The sequence below is a fragment of the Zeugodacus cucurbitae genome, chromosome 2 (assembly GCF_028554725.1).
Source record: "Zeugodacus cucurbitae isolate PBARC_wt_2022May chromosome 2, idZeuCucr1.2, whole genome shotgun sequence".
Taxonomy (NCBI): domain Eukaryota; kingdom Metazoa; phylum Arthropoda; class Insecta; order Diptera; family Tephritidae; genus Zeugodacus; species Zeugodacus cucurbitae.
The window spans coordinates 58,598,560-58,623,790 of NC_071667.1; the positions used below are offsets into that span (position 1 = coordinate 58,598,560).

General features: G+C 31.7%; 2 protein-coding genes across 13 annotated transcripts in view; both read right to left on the reverse strand.

Moving 5' to 3' along the window:
* The window catches only part of LOC105214565 (protein timeless homolog), a 458,589-nt gene extending 458,022 nt beyond the window's left edge, over nt 1–567 (reverse strand). Inside the window, exon 1 of the mRNA XM_054230454.1 lies at nt 377–567. The gene's annotated coding sequence lies outside the window, so the exon portion shown is untranslated. The remainder of the gene's footprint in view (nt 1–376) is intronic.
* Nucleotides 568–4,625: 4,058 nt separating this feature from the next.
* The window catches only part of LOC105214570 (segmentation protein cap'n'collar), a 126,778-nt gene continuing 106,172 nt past the window's right edge, over nt 4,626–25,231 (reverse strand). For 10 of the 12 annotated variants that reach the window (XM_054230497.1, XM_054230493.1, XM_054230491.1 and 7 more), the window contains 4 exons: nt 21,802–22,242; nt 21,647–21,737; nt 5,725–6,983; nt 4,626–5,330 (listed from right to left, as the gene is read on the reverse strand). In XM_054230497.1, the coding sequence (XP_054086472.1) occupies nt 4,878–5,330; nt 5,725–6,983; nt 21,647–21,737; nt 21,802–22,242 (2,244 nt within the window). In that variant the 3' untranslated portion in view covers nt 4,626–4,877. Of the gene's footprint in view, nt 5,331–5,724; nt 6,984–13,608; nt 13,750–15,764; nt 17,096–21,646; nt 21,738–21,801; nt 22,243–25,231 lie in introns of those variants that run through there. The other 2 variants (XM_029041889.2, XM_029041890.2) reach the window with 2 other exon arrangements.

Genomic DNA, 25,231 nt, shown 5'->3' on the forward strand with positions numbered 1-25,231 from the left:
TAATTTGGTTGAAGCAGAAAAGTTAAAAAAATTTAACCGAAATTTGTTTAGTTTTGCATTTTAAAAACTCATTATGTATGTATGTATGTATGTATTATTTGTTGTCACGCATTTTTCAAACACTTGGTTCTATATGGATTTTGAAGCTAGCTGCTCTTTCATTAAAACGTTTTTTTTTCACATCAAGCAGATTTTCTTTAAAGCAACTTTTTATGTTCACAGAGTAAAGGAAGTCGTTTGTACTACCTATGTGTGTATATGCACAACTTCTTTAAAAGTTATTATTACTGACTTAATATTAACTTTTTATTAAATCAAATGCCTAAAAACTAACTTTTTAATGAAATAACACTGAACAAATTCAACAGTTACTTACATTTTGCAATTTTATTTGGCGCTTCGCAAAAATGGTGTCTCACCCACACTTGCGGCACTTTTTGCTTTGTTTGACATTTGCTTTTATCGAAATACGCAACACGAATATTGCACTTTATTTTAGACATTAAACAAAATACTTACAATTAAAATTGTATTTAACATTTTGTGAACACAAAATAACAACTATTTCACTTAAAACGAAATACTCTACGTGTGCAAATGAACCGGTCACACAATTTGAACGGGAAACTGTCGCATGAAACCGATTGATGTAAACCGCGCGACGAACCGGCAAACAATGAATATGAAATTACTACTGCGCAAAATGAAAATGCATTTGGTTATTGCAATTGTTGCATATTTTTGGGGTTAAAGAAAAACAATTTATTTATTATTTGTGTACTTTTGTGTAGTGTAGTGTTTTGTTGCTATGATTCCACCATTTTGCTTTATAGTGATTACTTATGTGTTTTACGATGCTGTAAGTGAAATATATCAATGAATTGTTGTTTTAATGCTACTTATGTTAATGAGAATAGATGAATTTTGAATAAAATTGCAATATTTCTAACACTGCAACGTTCAACTTGCATATGAAGCTAGGTTATGTTATAACCTAACACATTTTGTTTGGAATATCGGCATTTTTTAAGCAATACATATAATAATTAGTAATATTAACACCTCAAATGTGAAATGGCAACTGGCGATTAGTAGCCTGTCTTATTCGCCAGTAGCTTCTCTTAATGTAGTTTTCGGTCTACGGTAGCCTTTGGGCGACTAGACACAGGCTATTATAGATGCCTAATAGGAGTGCAAAATGTGTGTGCAAATACATCAAGTATACCTTTAAGTGTTATTAAAAACATAAATATTAAAATAAAACCTACTTACTAAAGATGTCTTCTTCACAGATATGCTAAAATAATAGCAATAATAACAATAAAAATTTGATATTCATATTTTTTACATTTTTTATCTTTTATTTTAGTAGTTTCTTCTTCTTTTCAAAAGCGACAATGTTTAGACGACACAATCAGTTTAATTACGCACTAAGTTCATTATTTTTATTTATATTTTATGTACTTATCATTACATTTAAAACACCTATTATTACAAACTCTCACCTGAATGCAATTAAGTTAACCTTTTTCAGAGTTTTTTTTTTCTGTCTTATATTTATTTCATTTTCAATTAAAAGTGTTAAAGAAAAAATAGGAGTAAGTAAAAAAGAGTTAAAGCAGACCAAATACATATATTATTTAAGTAAGTAGCTACGTAATGAGCAGCGATAAATTGTTAAATAACTATAATTTAATGTATATGTGTTAGCGTAGCGGTTTTGAAAACTTGAATACATTTACTTACAACTTATGAGCGCACTAACATGTACAGCACTTTTGGTTTTACACATTTTTTTATCTATTTAGTTGTAGTTGGACATTTATTATGAAATATAAATATATATGTAAAGAAAAATTAAATAACAATTATTGCAGAAATGCTAAGTACAGCTTGAATATGTGACTTTCATTTAGTTTTGTTTTCCTTTTAGCAAGCTTTGAAACACGCTTAAGTCTGCCATTTATTTGTTTTTATTAAAATAGTACTATTTTTTATTTTAGTTTATATTATTTATTTTTTTTTTAACAAAAGAAAAATTTAATTACTTGCTAGAAGTGAAGGAAAAAAATTGTTAAAATGTCAGTGTTACTAAGCTAGGCTATTTTAAGTCTGCCTAGAATTGTGTATATTTGTATTTGTTGCACTAATATTTTAATATTTATTTTGTTTGCACTAATATTTAATAATTCACATTTTTTACAAAAATTATAATGCAGTTATTACTATTTCTTTTTTTTTGATTTTATTTAATTTTTTTTTTATTTATTTACATGTAGAATTTCAAAAAAAAAAAGTGCAAAACACAGCTTGCCATAAATGTGTACATATGTTTGTCCCCCAAATATATTGTGTATTAAATTTAAAAAATTTAAAATATACCGCCATTTACATATATATTTAGACTGCATTTGGATTCCATATAATTATTATGATTTGTTCGTAATTCTATTAAGTGTACGCATTAAGTGTATTTACAAGTTTTTAATAACAATATATATATATATGCATGTATATATAAATTTAAGCATATTTATAAAATAATACGCTGTTTTTACTTTGTTTTTTATTTATTTATTTTATTTTTTTTTTGCGAATTAATTAAAATTAAAACTCTAATGTCACTAACTATGCGCCTCTAGTTAAACATTTACATTGCTAGTTTTTTGTATATATGTATGTGTATGTATGCAATGCCATTATTATATATATATAGTATGTCTGTATATATATTTTTTTTTATAAATATATATTTTTATAAATGCTTACACATAATTCAGCTTAATTTTCTAACGAGCAAATTATATATATATATTTTTTTTTGTTGCTTTGTTGTTGTTGCTTGAACGCATAACTGGTATTTAATGAGAAATTAATGAAAATAATAATTAATTGCGTTCAATTAGTCTGCGTCATATACAAGATATTAATAAACAATAATCTCATGCATAATTTTTATTTTATTTTAATAATTTATTTTTAATTTATTATTTTTCTGTTTTTGTATAACTTTAAGATTTCAATATTTATTTTTAATTAGAAAACAAACTGCAACAAATAAGAGATTTTAATATTGTAGCATGCATAAAAATAGAAAAAATATTATAAAAAAATTGAGGTGAAGTTGAATTGTGTTTAATAAGCAAACCATATTTTGATGAAATCTATATTACTTAATTGGGGAGGTAGTTAGGCGGCACGAACTATTGAAATTATTTGAATTATCTGCACAAACATTTGAAAACAACGACTTGGCGCGTTATTTTTATACAATTTATTGTGTAAAATAAAAAAATTAAGCAAACAATTTTTTTTTTTTGGAAAAACGTTTACAAAGTGCACTCAGCATGCGTTGTCACCTTCGAAAATTAAGGTCCACAAGCGCGCAAATTAGTTAACCAACAAATTATTGTATTAATTAAATAATTAATTATTAACTTATATTTTTATTTATGTATTAAATTTTTAATTAATTAATTTATTAAATTTTTAATTAATTAATTTATTAATATATATTAAAATTAATTATGTAATATATAAAAGAGAAAAAAATTAAACACTTAACTTTTTGTGTGTTTGTAGCGCAAACGAGTTTATGAAATACTTTATACATTACTAGTTTAATTGCTATATTAAAATTTATCACAAGTTTTACGCTTTTTTGAATTTTTTGCGTTTTGTTATTTTTTTGTTTTTGATTTTTTTTTTTTGTATTTTGTTGTTTACATTTTGCTTTTAATAGTGTTCTTGTTTAGCAAAAAGAAAAAAATTAAACTTATATGCTTTGTATATATAAAAAAAGTTGTTTTCGTTTATTTCTCAACATTTCACTTCATTAATATTTAACCTCTGTTACTGCTTACTTAATATTATTTGTGCACATTTTCATTAATAACTTAAAATTCAAGTTTTATTTATTTTTTTGTAGCAAATTCTGTTTGTTAAATATTTTTTTTTTCGATTTTTGATTTGTGTTTTTGTTTGTTTTGTATTGAACATACAAATAATTTTGTGATTTTAGTTTGAAAAGTGGCTATTTGTTTTAACTGTACGCTAAACAGTAGTGAAGCAAGCATGTTGTAGCATGCACAACAAACGGACAACTAAAATGTCAAAATAATTAGTTTTGCACTTATTATAATTATTTATGTATAAAAAAGGTAATTTGTTTTAGTTAAAAATACCAACACCTACGTATGTATGTTTGTATGTTTGTGTGTATGATTTTGCTATGAACGACCACGTCCCATATTTATGACACAGGGTGTATGTGAGAGGTTTATATGCAAAAAAATAAAAATAATGAGAAAAAATGAAAAAACGGCCAGCAGCAGTGCCGAGAGAGAGAGAGAGAGAGAGGTGAGGCAAGTGAGCTCAACGGACTTGCCGTCAAATCAGTAAAAGTAGAAACTTGTGGCAATCGATGCTGTTGCAGCTGGCGGCACAGCGGCAAACTCATGCAACCACTCCAAGTCCATAGCGTCTTGTTGCTGTGGCGACACATAATAATCATAGCAATGAGCGCATTGGCATTGTTGTTGTGATGACGCCGACGCCGAGGCCGACGCAGCCAAAGCTGAATGCTGATAATACAGCTCCAACTCGCTGGCGTATGGTTGAGGTGACATGTGTTCTTGTTGTTGTTGTTTCAAGTGCTTTAACGACGACTTTTGTTGTTGCGCGCTTTGTTCTTTGTACTGCTGCTGCTGTTGTTGTTGTTGTTGCTGCTGATAAAGATGATAACGATAGTGATGACGCTGATGCTGGTGTTGACGTTGTTGATGACGCTGTTGTTGTTGTTGCTGCTGCTGCTGTTGTTGTTGCTGATGTTGCTTTTGCATTTTAAACCAATTCGCATAGTGCTGCAACAGCAATTTTCAATCTTTCTGATGCGTTTGATGATGGTGTGCATGCGCATGCGCAGAATGTTGCCGCTGCTGCTGTTGTTGTTGCTGCTGCTGCTGCTGCTGCTGCGCCACTTGCTGTGGGTGCATGTGGGACAACTGTTGTTGTTGCGTTTGCGCTTGCGCATGCTGCTGATGATGATGATGCAACGCTTGCTGTTGTTGTTGCAAATGCGTCGCAGCGCCCAGCATTGAATGTTGCTGTTGTTGTTGCTGCTGTTGCGGCGACAAGCCATTATGACTGAGCAGCGTACTCACATTGCTACTACTACTGCTACTGCTGCTGCTTGTGCTGCTGCTGTTGCTGATGTTGCCACTACCGCTTGCTGCATCCGATTTGCGCAGCAAGTAAATGGAGCCATCGGCGGCCTGCTGCAGCGTGTATTCGGATGTTGTGCAGGGATTGCCCTCGGGATCGCGCAAATACTAAAAACAGGAAAATAACGTGTTAATTAGTTTCAATTATTTTTCAAAATTTTCTTAAATTTTTTTCTAAATAAAGTGAAAAAAAAAATTGTTTAAAAAAAATGTTTTTAAATTATTTTCAGACCTATTTTTTGTTTTCTAAATATATATATTTTTTAATTTTTTTAAATTAAATTTTTTTAAATAATTTTTTATATTAAATTTGTCTTTAAAATTATTTCTTTAGTAATTTCTAATTAAATATGTATTTTCTTTTTTAACAAAAGGTAGCTAATAATTTACAAATTAATTATATAATCACATCACATGAAATTGAGGTTATTTCGACTTCGAACACACACAAAAATAGATAATTCTATTATCCGAAATTATTTTCACTGCATGCTGTACTCACTTGGAATATGTGTCTGTGCAGCGCCGCGAACTTGTTCGATATGCGCTTACGCTCCAATGTGAGACTGTCGCGATCCGAATACAATTGATCCTTGCGGCGACGCACCTCTTTCACCTCATCCTCCAGCGAGAGTATCTGATCGAGCTTACGTTTGCGACAATTCTGTGCGGCCACCTTATTTTTGCCACGTCGACGTATGTCGCGTATCAGCGATAGTTGATTCTCGGTCAAATCGTACTTGGAGAGACGTTCGTTGAATTCATCCATGGGCAAATTGATGATGTCACTCACTGCTATGGGGATATTCATAGCGCGTGCGCGTTTCTCATCGCGTGTCAAATGTTCCTCCTCGCTCATGGACTTAGAGGACTTCGACGATGAGATGGAGAGTTTCTTGTCACGTGCCTGTGGCCGAGGCATGGAGCCGGTGCCCTGCGGCAGCGTGTACGTGTGATTGTGTTGTACGACTTCGTGCGGTGTGCGCGGTGGACGTTGTGCAAAATCGAGTGAATAACCACCCATTGCACCCGCCACAGCTGGTCCATATTTCAAATCGTACGCCTGTTGTTCCTTGTTCGATAGCACTGGTCCCATAGCACCTTCGGCATTGAGAGCACTGCCAGCGCCGCCTTGCTGTAGACCCGGCACCGTTGGATACGCTTCATATTCATATTTAATCGACTGTGCTGGTCCGATACTGAGTAGTGAATTTGTGCCTGCCGGTGGCACAACACCGACATTACTGCCATTGTCCGCGTTAGTGCCCGTCGCACCTAAACCGGGTTGTTCATTGAGAAAACGTTTGCCGAACATTTGATGTTTCTTCTGTGCCACGGGCGGTTGGCGTGTGCCATCGTTCATGCGATTATTATTATTATTGTAACTATAGTCATACGGTCTGCCGTATTTGCCTTGATGATAATCTTGCGCCGAATCGCTACCCTCACCCCACTCACCATCCGACAATGATGGTACCCGCTCCGAACCCATCGAACTGACTGCACTGTCACTGGAGGCGTCCAAACGATCACCACCGGCGCTCGCGCCAGCAGCACCCGAACCCAAGAGATCCGCTGTCATACCGCCAGCGAGCGCACTATTCGTAGCTCCAGCGCCGCTCATTGCGTGCCCGTTTGTAGTCGAACCTGTGGCACTACCGCCACCGACACCAGCATGACCGTTCGTAAGACCACCGCTGCCGCCGAGTACCGACGAATTATTGCTTGTGCTGTTGTTCACGTCAACCATACGACAGAAACCTGCAAGTAGATAAGGTAAAAGAGTACATATATTAGTTTAGTGAGTAGAATGACAAGCAAGAAATTGTACAGCTAGTGATCTGATAAAATAAATTATGTTTGAGATAATGGAGCGCAATTTTGGTGCTCCAAATTCTGTATGCGAGCGAAGTGTTGAGACTCGCGGCGCAAGTAAGGGTTTTTCCACTTCGAGTATGTGGTCTCAAGTGGTCCTTTATATGGAAAATTGTACGAGTTTGGTGTCTTCTAAGAAACTACAGGCTGTTATATTAGTTTCCGAGAGGAGTGCTTCCAGTAACTCTTCAAAATATGCAACTCCTAGGAAAATTATTATTAGAATTGAAAATTTTCAGTTTTTTTAAGAATCTTCCGTGTTCCTGTGCAAACCCCTCGGTTTAGTTTGTCTGATATATGTCAAAATTTTAATACAGCTTAATAGTATCGAACTTTCAAGCAAAGCGCTTCGAGCTTTTTCGACTCCAGTAAGCTTTTTTTTCGATTCTCGAAAGCTTTTTCGTATTTACCGTTATTTTTCAAATGCATTATAGAGAAAGTATTCGATGCACTACCCGCTGGTGGAAGCAGAGGAAGAGGGAGACCTCCACTCCGATGGAAGGACCAGGTGGAGAGGGACCTGGCTTCGCTTGGAATAACCAATTGGCGCCAAACTGCCAGAAGGAGAAATGCGTGGCGCGCTTTTTTGGACTCGGCTATAACCGCGTAAGCGGTGTCTACGCCAGTCAAGAAGAAGATTATAGAGATAGATTTTCAATAAGATATATATTTCTTCTATTCTAACATCAAATTTTCGGTCGTGAAGAAATAATATTCGTTTTTCATAACAGCAAAGCTTTCGACATAAGTATCAAAAATATAATCAACTTTCAATTGACAGAGAATTGTGATTTCCATACAATAATTTTAAGGAAATTTTTAACCGCTAAACCTTAAATGGCAGCATTTGGTGCTTTACCCAACCGCAAGCTAGGCAAAAAGCAACAGCGAACAACCGCTGAGAGAGTACGCAATACTGAGCTCAGATTGAACATAAAGCCGGTTCAGAGCACGCGTTACGTTTAAGCGCTCAACTTAAGAACATGGTCGAACAGGCTTCAGTACAAAAAATATATTAATTATTAATGAAATTAACAAGTTTTTGCTTAAAATGGCAACAATTAGTTTTTTCCCCGACTTTTTCTTTTTAATAAAAATGCAATCTACTCCCTACCATATAAATTCTCGTACGCCGAGACTATACATATCTACATTTTTGGTATAACCTTGAGCGGTGAGAATTCTTCTAGCCCACTTTAACATTTAAAAGTGTGAAATATCAACATTGTAGCTTATTATATAAATCTGCAAATCATGCCAGCTCGAAAAAATAAAATTAAAAATACGCAAAAGTTGAATGTACACCTGGCACGTGATTCTGCGGGTCACACCTCTTCGAAAACCATACATACTTATAATTATATAGTAATTACTTCCCACGCAGCTAAAAGCACCTCCAGTTGTTGTTGTTGCAATAATTCGCGTAAAACTTTGCCATTTGGACGTAAGCGAAGTCCACACTTCAACTCTATTGCGTATTCGGCCAAAATTATTTTGTAGAGTCACTGTCAATTTGTTCTGTTTACATGACTTACCAAAAAAAATATGCTGACAAGCAAATTTGGCTAACACCAAAAGGCTTTCGCTGTGCTAATCAGATTTTCACCTGTGTGGAGGTACACGCTGATAACGGTAATAACGAAGCGATATGATATTTTCGAAAGTCAGAATGACAATGCTTTATTCGCTAGTTCTTCATAAATGTGTGCTGATAAACTGTGGCAACTATGTATAATTAGATTATGTAGATATGTGTGTAGATCTGTTAAATAGTAGACATGTTCGTACTCAGTAAATTTCTTATCATTTCGACATGCGAATAAGATACATATCTAGCGAAATTTAAATACCCAAAATATTTATGCAAATACAAATGAGCGCAATCTTAGCTGAATATGTACTGTGTAAACAGTAATTTTGTTTGTGAGGCTGTAGCGTAACGACAGATGGCGCAAGCTTTGTATTTACACAAATAACTAGATACGTCTAAGCCTTGAGGTACGCCGTAATAAAATGATTCGGTAATTTTTGTAATGAAATTTTTTATTATATTAAAGATAACATTTTCACGGCTAGTCTAAATGAAATAAAAGGCGAAGACGATGCTTTTGGCAGCTACATATTTGTATTTCCATTCAAGCGAGCGCGCTGTTTGAATTGAGTTAGGTCGACAATAGGTGTTGCTTAATTTAGTCAATTAGCAAACTGTCAGAACTGGGAAACTATTTTTGAATAAATTAAGCGACTGTTTAAAACTAAAAATATTTTTTTAATTCATTAACTACTAAGTTAAAATTATTTTATTTCATATTTCTTGAGGATTATAGAGCAAATTATGAAAAGCAAAAACAAAAATGTATAACAACTGATCGATAATCGAGTAGCCGGCAGTATAAAAGGCAAAAATGGGTTTCTCAATTAAAATTTTAATTGATCAATTAATTTGGCTGTCTAAAAACGCTATTAAATTTCCAGTCTGCTAATTTAAATACTGAGTATAGCGTAAGAAAATTCTTTAAATCAGTTTATATGCTTGATATTGTCTTCGCTTTTGATATTTAACTTCAATAGAGAGCCTTAAGAATTTGTAAGCGAGCCGAAAAGAAGAGTCGACAGTATAAAAAAAATCGGAAGCAAATTTTTAATATAAGTATTAGAATGTAATTTTTATTTTAGTATTCAAAATGAAATTCACGAATATAGAAGCAATTCAATGTTCATTCAAGAGACAATATTTTCTTAATACTTTAAAAAATCTCCTAAGGACTCGTTTCTTCAATTGAGTAGGTTTCTATAAATTTTCAATTGAAATCTATACGTGGAGAGTAAAAGCAAAGCAGAACAGAACAAACAGAAATTGTTTTCGGAGAGGAAACCTAACCTAACTTAAGGCTTGGGTTTTAAAATTTCAAATTTCTTTTGTATTATTAAGTAGTGTAATATGTTTAAAATATTATCCAAAAATATCAAATCAATCCGAGTAATATTCTAAGAGATATACTTATGTCAGTAAGATTGTAAAACTTTAAACGCATTTATCTCAAAACTCAAATTTTCAAGCCGGTGGACACGATTGCTCGAAAAGTTATGAAGTGATTTTGCTCAAATTTTGCACATCATTGCTGGAATAACATTATCTAGGAAGATTTTTTTTATATTTATTTTAACTATTTTTACGACCCAATATATGTCGATAAATTGGCCAAAAATGAGTTTTTTGGTTTAAATTCTGTCCTAAATTCAGAATTCAATATTTTCGTTTTCCCTCGTTCATTAATTAGATTTATCCATATACTATCAAAATATTTTTGGTCAATTGGTTTTAGATGAACCAATCATGAGTTATGATGTCCACAGTAAGACCTTTTTCTGGGCAAGTCATGGGAGATGCGATGCCAACGGCGGAGTTTTCGGAGTTTTTATGTACAAATTTCACAAAATACTATTTAAATATGTATCTTTGATATGCTGAATTGTATAAATCAAATATATAACTGCATATATTAAAAAGAAAATTGTAAAAAATACCCTTGTTTTTAGCCTCTGAAACCCACCTAACAGCTTAATGTCAAATATAGGTTAGGTTGGTTTGGTAGATCTGCAGATCACGCAGAGACCAATTATGGTTCTTAGCGAAATGTCAAATATAAGTTCATAACAGGGTTGCATTATTAGTCAATAACATGAAAATACAGAAGTAACACTCTCTCATCAAAGCAACTACATTTTGTAGTTGTTGGAGTATAGTTAAAAGGAATTCTGACCTTTTCAGCGACATTTTATTTAATGAGCTCGTTTGAATAAATAATTTGTATTTTACAAATTAAAAATTTTCAAGTGCTAGAGTAGAGAGAAAGCACGTATGTACCAAGTAACTAAATATTATTATAATTATTAATTTTCAATAACAACAATAAGCACACACGCTTTCAGCAGCGCTGTGTCACGTGGCAAACTAGCGACAAAACTAACGAAAATATGGAAGAAAGTACAAATTAGCTGATAAGCTTATCACTAAAAAATCGGTATAGAAAATATTTTCTCACATACATATATTTATATACTAGAATTTCTAGATACTTTATAATTTCGCTATTATGCTTTAACAGGGGATGTCCCTGCTTTAGAAGATGTGCAATTTTATATATTTAAAAGAAAAATGGAATTTTAAGCCAACTTAGCGGATTATATGCAACTACAGTTATAAAATACTTCTATATATAATATATATATACATATGTATATACTACTCTATATATACCATTTACTATTAGCAGTTGAGATTTTGTGCTTTTCGCACTTGTGTGTGCTTTATTATGTAAAATAAAATGCGATAATTGCAGGCTGTTAGATAAGATTAGCACGAGGCGAACGGAAATGCGCCTAGACGCACACATAATTTCGAACTTTAAAACTAATAAATAATTATAATTGAAGACAATTACACTTTAGATTTAAAAGCATTGAAAACTTTGATTTTGCCTTTAACACACAGGCTAATGACGAATGCAAAAACAACAACAAAGTGCCAATTAATTAAGAATTAATGCCATATATGGTGGACAGACGCGCCAGCGAAAGCTTTAAAGAGTCGCGCTGATAAGACGCGCCTCGTAATACGATCAGCAGTGCACTGGACAAGAGGATTGTCGCCGAACACTCGCAACATGTGCCACCCCACTTTTCCATGCTATGTTGGCCAACAATTGCTTTTGTTGTGGTGATTTTCGATTTTTTTACTATTGTTGTTGTTTTACTTTTGGGGTTTCGCTCTGCTTTATATGGTAATCAACGCCGTACGTCAACGACGCTGCATCATTGCGATTGCGGTGCGCCGCCGCTCGGACTGTGCAGTAAGTCAAGTGACTCAGCAATTTATAAATAGTAAATAGCACACACACACAGACATGAAATTTCGCAAATGAAGAACGTGTGTTTGAGTGTGTGTGTGTGTGTGAAGATTTCGCGAAATAAAGAAAATAATAAATAAATATATAAACAATGAAGAATGAGCACATATTGTACACTCATCGAAAGCGCAGTGCTTGGCTGGCAGGCAGGCAGGCAGGCGGTAAAGCAGCACAAAGTCAGTGAGTCTGAGCCAAAATGCTTTTGTATGTGTGTATATATACATATATATGTATGTGTGTGAGTTTGTATTCAAATCAACTTACACACGTAGTAGAATATGAGCAAGCGTTCACTAAGCGCTTTGCGCACAAGCCAGCGTGATGATGACGCCAGCATAAATTAATTCATATTTATAGATTTTCTTGTTACATTCATGACTTTGTCAGCGCTAGCCGCTGGTTTTGTACGAATTTAAGCGATAATTGTTGGACTACTGAAGTAGAATGCTTAGATTACGGATCGCCATGTAAGCCATAATGTAAAGAAGGTGTGGCGCGCATGAGAGTGAGGAGTATTCATGCAATTCATTAACATGTGTGAGTGTGTCGGTGAGTAATAAGTCATCTAGTGAAATTCGCAGAAAGGCCAAAGCAACTAACTGATAATGCGAAGAGTATGTATAATGATAAGGTGGAGTGAGGTGCTGAGTAAGTAGCGTTAGCTTTTTCGCTTATTGCGCAGGCGTTTTATGGGGAATCTCAAATAATGAGTCAACAGATTTCAATTGAAAGGGAACTAAATGTCTAGATATGTCAACAGAACTCTCAATCAAATGCGATAACAAATAATATAATATAAATACAATAATAATAAAGAAAGATGAAAAATAAAGATTATTATCGTAAAGTAAAATAATAAAATTACGTTAAAAAATAAATAAAATTAATAAAATTAATGCAAATAAAAATTTTATATTATTATTTTATAAAAGGGAGGTATAAAAATGCGAAAAATTAAACAATAGCCAGTATAATAAAAATTTAAAGTAATTAATAATAATTAGTAAAAATTAAAAAAAAATTTATTTATAAAGCTTGATATTGGAATATAAAAAACTAATTACTAAAAATTTTATTTTTTATTAATTTTTTATGTAAAAAATAATTAGTAAATTTCAATTTTTTATTATTTTTTTTTAATATTAATTAATTTATAAATTTGAAAAAATAGTGTTGCAAACAAACATTTTTTAATTATTAAAAATTATATTAATTTATTAATTCCATTGAAATGTTATTTTTGATTGAAGAGAAATAGAAAAAAATAATTAATTAAAAATAAAAAATAAAATTTAATTAATTATGCAAAAAAAATTTAGTGATTTAAACTAACAATAAAATAAAATATTTAAATAAAAATAGTATTTAATTAAATATATAAACTTAAAAAAAAAATTAACGCAATGCCAAAAAATTTAATTTCTTAGTTATTTCATTTCTCATTATTTTAGTAATTTTTTTTAATATCAAATTTAAAAAATTAATTTAAATGTATTTTAAAAATAATAAATTAATTAATTAATCCCCTAAGCAATAAATACATTTAAATGAAATAAAACAAAAAAATTAAAAAAAAAAATTTTAAATTTATGAATTGTCACCTTAAACTTTGATTCCTCCCAAACAGCACACATCACTTGACAAATCACACCCACACCCAGCAGACGGAAAATTCCCTAAACCAAAAACAAAAATGTAGCACAGGACGTGCGCACAACAACAAAACAATCATCACCACCTTGCACTTGACGACGACGACGACAAACAACAGCAACAAATCACCCACTATATAGTACGGACCTAGTAACGGAACGCTACCTCGGCACACACTACGTGACTACAGTAATGTGCCATTAATTTGTACAATGTGACACGTTTCAATGCATTGCTGTCGCCAACTCAGTCGTAGACGAGAGAGCGGAAAACAACGGTAATTTCATCAATATTAAATAAATAGATATACATATAGGGCGAGCTGATGCATTGGAAATGCTTATATAGAAATATTATTATCAATGCTTTTGCGAAATTGACAACAATTGTTATTGCATACATTGCACATATTGCATTATTAGCTTTTTTAGTGCATTTTTTTATTATTTTTTTTTTTAAGTAGATAATGTGTATGAATATAGTTATTGAAATTGTAATTAAAAATTAATTTATTTGAGAGCTTTCGGCAAAATTTGTGACATTTTGCTTGATAAAATGCATTTTATAGAATTTTTCCAAGGATTTTCTATTAAAATTTAATACAATTTGCAATAAAATATTATAAAATGTTATGTAATTTGAAAAATAATAAATAATTTCATTAATTTTCATCTAATTAATTTAATTAAAGTTGAAAAAATATAAAATATAGAATTTTTTTATTCGCTACTGTATGTTTTATGGAGTTATAATGAAATTTAAATTAAAATTTTATTTATTTGAGAACTTGCGTAAAAATGTGTGGCATTTTGCATGAAAAATATGCATTTTATAGAATTTTTTTAAAGGTTTTCTATTAAAATTTGAAGTTCAGTTTGATACAATTATCAATAAATGGTATGCAATTTCAAAAATAATGATTTCAAAATTAATTAATTCAATTAAAAAATTTAAAAATAGTAATTTTATTTAAAATAGTGATATTTAATTTAAAAAAATCTATTTATATACTACTATTTTTGTAATTTGTATATGTTTGGTGTATTAATAGTCTAATTATTAATGCTTATGCGTTTCAAATCAGCTTAATGAACTCAATTAACAATATTTCTCTTTAGGCATTAATGACCGTTTTCACACGGGCAATTTTTGTCGCGGCAATTCTTAGTTTTATAGGAGAGGGGGCGACGAAGAGAGGAGAATTTCTCTCTCTCTCGCTTCCCTTGACAAAAATTGCCCGTGTGAAAACGGTCAATGGAGACAATTTACTAATTAACTCAATTAGGAGATTAATATCCGCAAATTTTTTTAAATAATTTTAATATTTTTTTTTTAATTTTAATTTTTTGTTATAATTTTAATTTTTTATATAATTATTTATAATTAATTTTTTTAATTTATATTTTTTTTGTTTTTTTTTTTATTTTTTTTTTAATTATTTATTTATTTATTATTTTTATTTTTTTATTTTAGGTTTTGTTGCTTTTTATAATTAATTTTAATAATTTTTATTTATTTAATTTTTTTGCTTGTTTTTTTTTTTATATATTTTATATTATTTTTATTACTACTTGTATTATTATTATTTTTTTTTGTTACTTATTTTTTGTTTATTATTTTTACGTTTATGTATTAGTCCAAATTTTAGAAATTGTACTGTACCACACATTATTTGACAATTTTCATACTCGCTACTTAGCAAAGTTCGCTATACTATAAGCTACGGCGAAACGAAAGAACACAAAAATCATTTACTAGAACTTTTATAAAAGAAAACTATATAGTCAGCGGAACGTGGTATGAGGCATAGGCAAGTGTTACGGCGTTCACGAAAACATATATATATGTATTTGAATATAATGAAAAAAAAAAAATAAAAATAAAAAAGAAGAAAAAAATTTATAAAACAGAAGAAAAAATAATGACAAATAAAAAATAAAAAAAAAAATTTCAAATATGTTAAACAGTAAAAATGGGCAAAACGCCAAATAGCGCACTCATTCAACAAGTCGGTGTGTAGTAAGGTTGGTGTACATATGTAAAAGAGAATTTCACACACTATATAGTTGTGTGTGTGTGTGTGTGTATATAGTTTTGCACTCACCTGTTGAATTGCGAATGAATTTTTAAACAAAATTTAGCGAAATTTTTTCAAACAATGTGGCATTCGCCTGTGTATGTTTGTATGTATTTTCGAAACGCGCTAAATTTATTTTATTTTTACGCTTACAAGCGCGTTGAGTTGAGCCACCTACACGGCGTGTATGTCACTATGATAGCCGGCGTTAAATGACGGTCACCAGAGAAGCAGGCGAACGAACGTACAAAATGCAGTAAAGATGAACACAGAAGAAAATGTGCACGTTTGCTGTTTTTGTTTTTGTTTTTACTTTATTGCGCTTTTTTTATTGTTTATGTATATGTTTTATATTGAAATTTATTTATTTGCAATATATTGTTGTTTTTGTTTTTCGTAAATTTCGTTATTTTTTGTATTGTAGGCTAGTAAGTCAGTGAGAGAGAATGCACTTTGTTGTTAAAAAAAAAACGGTTGCGACGCGCGAGTTATCACTCTCGATTTCATGCGTTTGCGATTTCTTTGTTGTAATTTCTGTTTTATTTTAGTATTGGAGATAGCACATGCTTCTTTTTTAATTAATGCTTTTGAAGTACATATGATAAATTCACATTAAATACGCAATTAACTATTTATTTGCACTAAATTATTGTGTCACGTTCTTGTTTAGCTTATGCTCATATGTTGATGATCATCGCACAAGTATGTGTGCATGTGTGTGTGTGCACTGAGTTTGTGAAACGCGCGTTATAGACTCGCGCAGAGCAAAGTAAAAAAGCTTTAGTAGTGCGCTCCAATGGCAAGATAATACTAAGTTAATTCTACGTTTGAGCAGAATGCAAAGGCAATAAAGCAAAAAAATAAAAATTAACAAAAAAACAACAGCAACAACAAATACAACTGAAACGAGTATATATAGAAATGTCGAAAAAACTTTGACGAGTTATTCAAATGTGCTCACACTCGCGAAACTCACTAAAACTCTGTGTGTGTGTGTTGCGATATTTTGTTGAACGTTACGATTTGTGCTCGCATGACGGCGATGATCTGCGAAAATCGGCGAAAAGTAAATCGCTCAGGCCATACGTTAACGCGACTATTTGATGACAAAGCATAAGCTCCGGAGCAAGTACACGAAAATTTCTTTGCTTTGCTCGCGCGATATAGTGTGTGGACGGGCGTTTGAGCAACAACAGCGCCGCTAGAACATTAAAAGCGTATTTGCGTTTGCGAGAGTGAAAAAAAACACTCCAATTTTATACAACATAACAACAAGCAATTGTGAGCGCGTAACAATATCACCTGCTTTGCTGAACTCGATACTGGCGATCGGGCGTTGCCACGTCGCTGCTGATTGATATGAAAGTGGATTGGATTTTTTTTTTCAAAATTTGTTAAACATATTTTTTTTATTATTTATAAAATTATATTATTCTACATAATTATTTTTTGTCTTACAGAACTGCTTTGGAAATAAGTACGCTATATTTAATTTTTTTTTATGAAAATAAAAATTGTTTTGTTGATTTTTAAAATCAAAATGTCGTATATATTGGAGTACATTACTATTTTTAGGTGGATTGTTGGTTGTCAGTAGCTTAAAAACCGGCAATATAAAAAAACTTCCGACTGCATTTATGATATGAACAGGTAAGGAAATGCTAGTTCGGGGGCAATCGAAGATTTTATACTCTCAAAATTTACATTTTATTAAGAAAATATACAATTCGACCCATATATTCGGCATAAAGTCCAATAGAATAACGAAAATCATCATATACAGTATATGAAGGGTAACCTGAACCGATTTTACTCATTTTCACCAACAATATTTAATGCTATAAGCTCATTTAATTTTGCTAAGAATCTCACATTAATGCAGCATAAATGCAGCATAAAGCCCACCGTATTTTTAAAAAACCTATAATTAGATATATGGGAGCTACGAGAAGTTATAACACGATTTTAAACATTTTTGGTACAGCGACACACTATTTGAAGAAAAAATTCCCTCTGATTTACATCAAAATATCTGTGACATTTACCTATATTTTTAATGAAAAATTAGTCCTCTTCATGTTCGATATCCGGGGCCTTGAAAAGTTATAGTTTCAAATACTTAGAGTTGAACTCTACCATTACATAAGAGCTGTCAATTTCTCTATCAACAAAAAATGGTGCTTTCTAGCTTAGGAGTCTAATATTAAACACTCTCTCAAAACCATCAGCATAGCTCAAATATAAAAAGAATATATTCCAGATATGAGCGCCAATTGAACACATATAATTTTCTTACTAAAAATTTAGGAGCGTATTTCTAAAGACATGGCAACACCTGTGGACTTACGAGTACAAATAACATATTCATATCTACTTATATGGCGTGGGCAATGAGAGAAATGTGTAATGAATGTGAAATTTAATGAGTCAATTTGATTGCAGCGAATATACTGCGGGCACGAGTATACATAGTCACACTCATATACATATATAATAACCTTATAATTAATTATTTTGTTGACAATGCTGTTCTGATTTCTTTCAATAAAGAAAAAATTATTTTATTTTAAAATAGTATAAAAAAGTATAAATAATTGAAGAATTCGAAAACATATTTCACTAAACTTCACACTTCTTTTTCATAATTCGAATTCTTATTATAAGCAATTTGCGTAGCCTTCGTAAAACTCAGCATAAAGAATTACTAACTGTCATTGCACTCAAACGCCAATTTCACTCAAACACAATTGCGCTCAAGGTAATGAGAGATTTCTTTGTTTTTTCCGCTTTTTTGCACTTTGGAGTTATCGCACCTTGGCTGCGCTGACACGTTGGATATCGAGCTTTAACCTACTGATAAAAAACAGCATACGATATTGCATGGAAATACTGTCGAACAGCTTTTATGACATACATAAATAGATGTAAAACTGTACATAGTAACTAGTACTTAGTTAGTAATGGCTTGTGAGCTTATCAGTTCAATTGTGACAATGTTTCACTTGTATACTATATAATTGAGTGATAGCTCTCTACAAAGGTCAAGCGCTGTGAACTAACGATTTTCAAGAAACAAATTCCATGTGATTGAAACTGACATATGTATATACAATAACGAAAACAACAACAAAAGTAATATTTACGGCATTCTAAGCTGAGCTGAGTTGTAATGAATAATGAATAACTGGAAACCGCAAAAGCTTTTAAAGCTCAAACTGATATTTTTTAGCTGCAAAGCGACCGTCATTTTAGTCTTATATGATAAAAATCAATCTGATTACTAATCAAGCTTATTTTTGCTCTGCTTATTTTTCTATGAATTTATCTTCTATAATTAATTCTATAACCCCCTTTGTTTGAGTCTATGTCGTTTAAAATCTAAAAAAAAAACAAATTCCACATTCCTGTTGATATGCTCTTAACTTGTTTGTCTCTATTCAACAAAAATAATTCATGATTAATTAGGCGCAATAAGCACTTATCAGTCGAGATAATTTTTAAGCATAGTCCAGCAAAATAATAGAGGGGATTTTTCTTTCTTTCAATTTCTTGGAAATCGCTTACAATTCCAAGCACCAAGATATACAAAGTCAACAACAGACTATAAATAAAATTTCACAATCTGATTTAAGATACTTATAAACTTATATTTTGTTAGATGGCCAACTGTAACTGGTTCGAAGCGGTTAAAAATGGGTAACAAATGTATTATATTTCAAATCACTGAAATGCTTGATAGCAAATCTTATTATGTCTCGCGCATAATTTTCGCAAAGAAACATTAAACAAAACAAATTGTTAAATTGACTTGGTCGCGTGATATTGTTATCACATTTTATTGCAAAAAAAAAAATAAAAAAAAAAATTAAAAAAAAAAATAAAAAAAAAATAAAAAAAAAACAAAAAAATAAAAATTAAAAAAAGGAAAAAATAATAATAAACCGTAGAAGATGAAAAATACCGATGTGTCGTCTATTATTTATATATATATATTTTAGCACATGTATATTTAATGCTGAAAGTGTGCTGATCATTTCATAAACAAATAAACAAATTTGCACGGCTTATCTTCAAATACTTCGGATTTATGTCGATCATGCGAAAGTGCTTTCGTGTTATTTAACGAGCGAAGATTTAAAATTTTAATTAAATTAAAATTAATTGAAAATATAACATTTTATGTGAAGAATTTCTTTAAAATTGTAGACTTTTCCAAGATTTAAATTTCAAAATTACTTTTCTCTACTAAACTATAATAATATTTTTTATAGGTTATGTACATAACTTGTAAAAATGTTCCAATACATTTTATAAACATGTACCGCCACCGATGAACTAATAGTGGTGATAAAGATAATGCGCGACAAAGTTTTTAAGTGCGATAGCAACAAATCAAATGCAAACTGTTTACATAACACTCTATCAAAAGTAGTGCGAAGTTCAAATCCGTTAATTTTTGTTGACATTTCCAGACTTTTTCGGAATTTCCGCTTTAATTAATGTTATCTCATTTTATATACTATTAATACGGTATACATATATACTATATATACAGACTAATCTGATAGATTGGCCCGCGAAAGCATCAATGAACCTTAAAGTAACGTTAATGGAAGCTAATCTCCTGTGCAATATGTGTACTTATCTATACAAGCTTAGATATTTTTACAGAATATATTAAGTATGGCATATACCAACTAGTTAAGTGCGGATTTATGCAGAACTATGAAAGGAACAGGAGCTAAAATTACCTATATTAGTGACAGTGTGGAAAAGTCCAGTGAAATTTCAGATAATAGCAGAATAATTACATTTTAACTCTTTACTAATGTCTAGAGACGCTATAAGCTTGTTTCGTACAACTTCGAAGCATACTTGCAGGCGCAGTCTGTTTGAAATGATCAAGCAAGCAAAATAGTGTGTTTTAAGCTTAGAAATTTTAGTTTATATCTTTAAAAGCAATCTATATTTTATAATCTTAGATCTATGAAGAGTCAAATCGGAGTTGAAAATAGTTCAAATCACAATAGTGGAATATCTCCAAGTTAATAGTAAACATTTATGCACATAACCTTAAATCTTGTATAATATTGTGATTGAAAATCATCGAATAAGAGTGCTTTTTATCGAAATAGTGTTCAGTTTATTTTGTTCTTCAAACCGCTGCACACGCTCCGTAGTCGACTCTCAAGCGCGTACTTGGGAGGTTTTGAAATTTTGTTCAGCAAGCAGCTGCGAGCGCCCGTTACTCGACTCACTGGCATGCGATTGCGATGCGAAGAGAATGACTTGCAAGACGGTTTTCAGTTTCAGATTAAGATTCTCCATTACGGAGTCTTTTCGATACCCTCACCTGGGAACTATTTCCAGAAAGTTGAGATTCTAGCAATAAATGTAGCCTATGTTACTCGAGGTGAATGTAGCTTTCCAATGGTGAAATAATTTTTGAAATCGGCACTGTAGTTTTTCCTCTTTATAAGAGTAGTATAGATATCAGAAAGTATGCCAGATATGTATGTGTTCAAAAATTACGGTAATTCTCGTTTTTGGAAAAAAATATTTTTTCATGCGTCTACATTAATGTTGTCGCTTTAAATTAGTCTCCATTTGATATCGTATACTTAAGCCAGCGTTTTTTTTTCCAATCAATCGAAACACTGCTCAAACTAGATTTTTGGAATAGTCTTTGGCGCTCTCAGCGATTTCTCATATGCTTGTAAAACGAAACCCCTTTAAGGTTCTATCTAGTTTTAAAAATATTGGACTCTCTAAACCCATTGAATTTTAAATTTTACAATTCCCGTTATTTTTTGAACACATCAAGTTTCTCAGAACCATCATTTATAAATTAAAAAATAACTTTAAAACCCCTACGAATAAAATTAATATATACGAAATGTTGTACTCACTGTCATTCATGTCCATTAGATGTAAATCTTCATCATTCAAAATTGAGTTAATAAATCCTTCAGTGGTGTGATTCATATCCGACGAGGAATTCTACAGAAATAAAACAAAAAAAGTTTATACAAGAAAATATTATTTCAAACATGCGCACACTCACAGTATAGTACATCATGTCGTGTTCCATTTTGTAGCCGCCCACATTGCTGCCAGCAGCGCCGGCCGCTGCAGCTGCACCGCCATCAGTATCATGACTGGAGTTGGTCAAATGCATGCTAGAAGTAACCGCTGAACCCAAATTGTGGCCATAATGCGGTTGTGTGGGACAAATGTCACCCAATGTGGCGTTCGCGTGCAACATAGCATGATGGCTGTGATGGTGTGGATGCGGCGGTGGTGGCGGTGGATATTGTGCATGTTGTGGTGGTGCTGGTATGCCAGCGGCGCTCTGATACGAATATGGATGTGTAGGATAGTGCGGGTAGGGTGGCATATCGGAGACACCGCCAACTACACCCATGCTCGATATCGGATTAAAGAAACTGGCAATATCCTGTAAGCGTTGTTCCATCGAAACACCACGACTGAGCGACATGCGACCCTGTGAAAGAGGGGAAAATAAAATTTTAATTTGCTGGTGAAATAAAAAAAAATTGAGAAAATGTATATAATTATTGTCTGAGAAAAAATTTGATTGCTGCAAAGTGGTTTCTAATTGCATTCATTCATGTGTGTTTGTATGTATGTATGTATGTGTGTGATTTCAACATTTTTTCTGTCAGTTTGCGGTGATTAATTTGTTAATTTTCGAGTGCAACAAATGCATATTTCAACATTACCGTAATCGATGATGTTTTAACAAGGTGCGAGCGGTGTTATTGTGGCAAGAACAATTCGTGGGATTTAATAAAGTAAAAATCATAAAAAAAGTAGACACTCGTAAAGGGTTTGAAACGCAGCGGTGTATACGGAATTTCTGCGGCATTTGATGATCCATAAATAAGCGATCAATCATATGAATTTTTGAAATGTTCAACGCGATATTTTCATGCTTATATATATGTCTATATGTTTGTACGCATGAATGTATGGATTTGTAATCGCACCAAAGCACCCACAGACACAACGCATCAAGCCAAAATATATAATAACAGACAGTTGGCATGTAAATGTGTAAATATATGTATGTATGTACATATATATGCCCATACATATCTACATGCCTACATAACCATAATCCCAAAGAATAATTTCAATGAAATGGAAGAAAAACAAGTAAGACCGTGGCAAAAACGTGCGCATGCGCAATGTTGGGTTTTTAACATTACAACAACAACAACTGACTATAAGATTACAACAACAAAAAGTATATAAGCAAATCGAAAACTAACACATTCCAATTCAAATTTCAGCCAGCCTGTCTCACGAATGTGGCAGCTCTGCGCATAAAAAATATTAAAAATTACAAAAACAAAAATTTAAATAGATAAAAAAATATACAAAAATTATAAAGAAACCAATTGAATTGCGAACAATGTATCAATCTGATCGGCCGGCGATCACTGGCGATCGTTGATCGATGCTTAGCGCGCTTCGCCGCCACAAAAAGGTATCCCAGCTGCATGTTGCTCCAAGCAAGCCTGCACACGTTCACACCGCAGCGGCCATTGACGGATCGCGTCTCAAGATCGATCGAAATTAAATTGAAATGCTTGTGGTACAAAAAAATGTGAAGGCGCTTTTTCGATTTCGTTGTAAAGAAGAGTGACAAGTGCGCACAGGGGTGTCGGAGTGAATTTCGGATTCAGCAGTATTTTTTTTTTATTAACAAAAGGGGTTTTTCTAAATTTTTTGTTGCTCGAGCTCGTATAACTAGTATGCTCACATAACCTAAAATATATACACATATGCTCATATACATATATATGTACGTAAGTAACTGCTTGACTCTTATCATTTTATTGTTCTTTTTGCTACTTCTTATGTCTGTTACCTATTACGTTTTTGATTCAAGCTTTATTGGTTACCAAATTCGGCATTAATTGGTAGTCAATAAGTTTTTTTGTGTTGTTGTAGATATGCCGCTAGATCACATCATTACGTAATTTATGCCTAATTGCAGCTAATGACAGTACTTGCGGATCAATTTGGTCAACTTATATGAAATCAGCAAATCTAATATATAAAATTAGCTTGAAAAATTAACAGTTTAAATTAGAAATTTTATAAGCATAATTCAATAAAGCTCTTTGTCAAATATTGATATTACGATTTTGTAAGAATCGAAGAATATCGTTGTTGTTGTAGAGGTTACTCAAACCTGCCTGAACCGGCAAGCACAAGTCAAATATTAACGAAATCACCTATCATCTAACGGGAGGCCCAGGAAACGAGCTGATTCAACGGTGCCAGTTTAAAGAGAAAGGGGTGTTAGAAGTGTGGTGTTAATTGGGCATGCAAAGAGGTGGTTAGTATCATCCGGGGACTCTATGTATGCGGGGATGCAGGAATATGTTGGATTCAGTCTGGATAAGTATGAGTTTAATCTACTACATTATCCAGAACGAAGTTGCGCGAATTCCAAATGCTATAATTCCCATAATAGCCGATTCGGCAATTCCCACAATAGCTGGTTCTGCGATACCGGAATTGGTCCGGATTCTAAACCTATTTGGATCGGTAATTAATAAGATAATTTTGTCATCGTTTTTGTTCATTTGTCAATGCTTATGAAGCTAATAATACTTTTAATTATTTCGAGACATAGAAACTGTCGTTAGATTTTGGGTTTCGGGTTTCGGGTTTTTTCGAAAAATTATTTCTTCAATATGAACTATTGAGAGCTAATTCAATTTCGCTGAAATGTGGTGATTATGGAGTCTCGCAACCAACCGATCTCCCGAAATCAACGAAAAAGATACCATTAATGGAAATATTCACCTACCTACTTGACAAAAAAAAAATATTAAACTTAAAATTACAACTTTTACTATTTCTTAAAGGGTTTAATTTTTTATTGGAAAGAATTGAATTCGGAAATAAATATTTGTAGATTAAGCGATGTTGAAAATTCAGAAAAAGTAGTTTTCCAAAATAAAATGACCTTAAATTTTGGAAATATTTAACCATTTCAATTTAATGGATTTTGACAAAAAATATGTTGAAATATCATGATTTAAATTTTTTTTCAAGTATTACTTCGAGAATATTATTTCGAATTATATTTTTTTTTAATTAACATAACTGATTTTTTTAAATTTTTTTGTATAAAATATATTAATTTATTATTAAATAAAAATAAGCGTTGAATTTCGATTAGACCTGACCTGATAAAAATTGTACACCATTTTGTCTGCTTTCGGAATTACAATGATGCAGTAAAATTATATAAATTATTGGAACAAAATTAAATTTCAATGAAATTTTTGAATTTTTGATCATATAAGCACGTTTTTAAAGGAAAATTATAAAAAAATATATATAAAATTATATGCCTTATTTAAGTGTCATGATATAATTTTTTTATTTTTTTCCAACCCCAAATCAATCAAAAGTAAAACATATCATATATATAATTATATATAAACTCA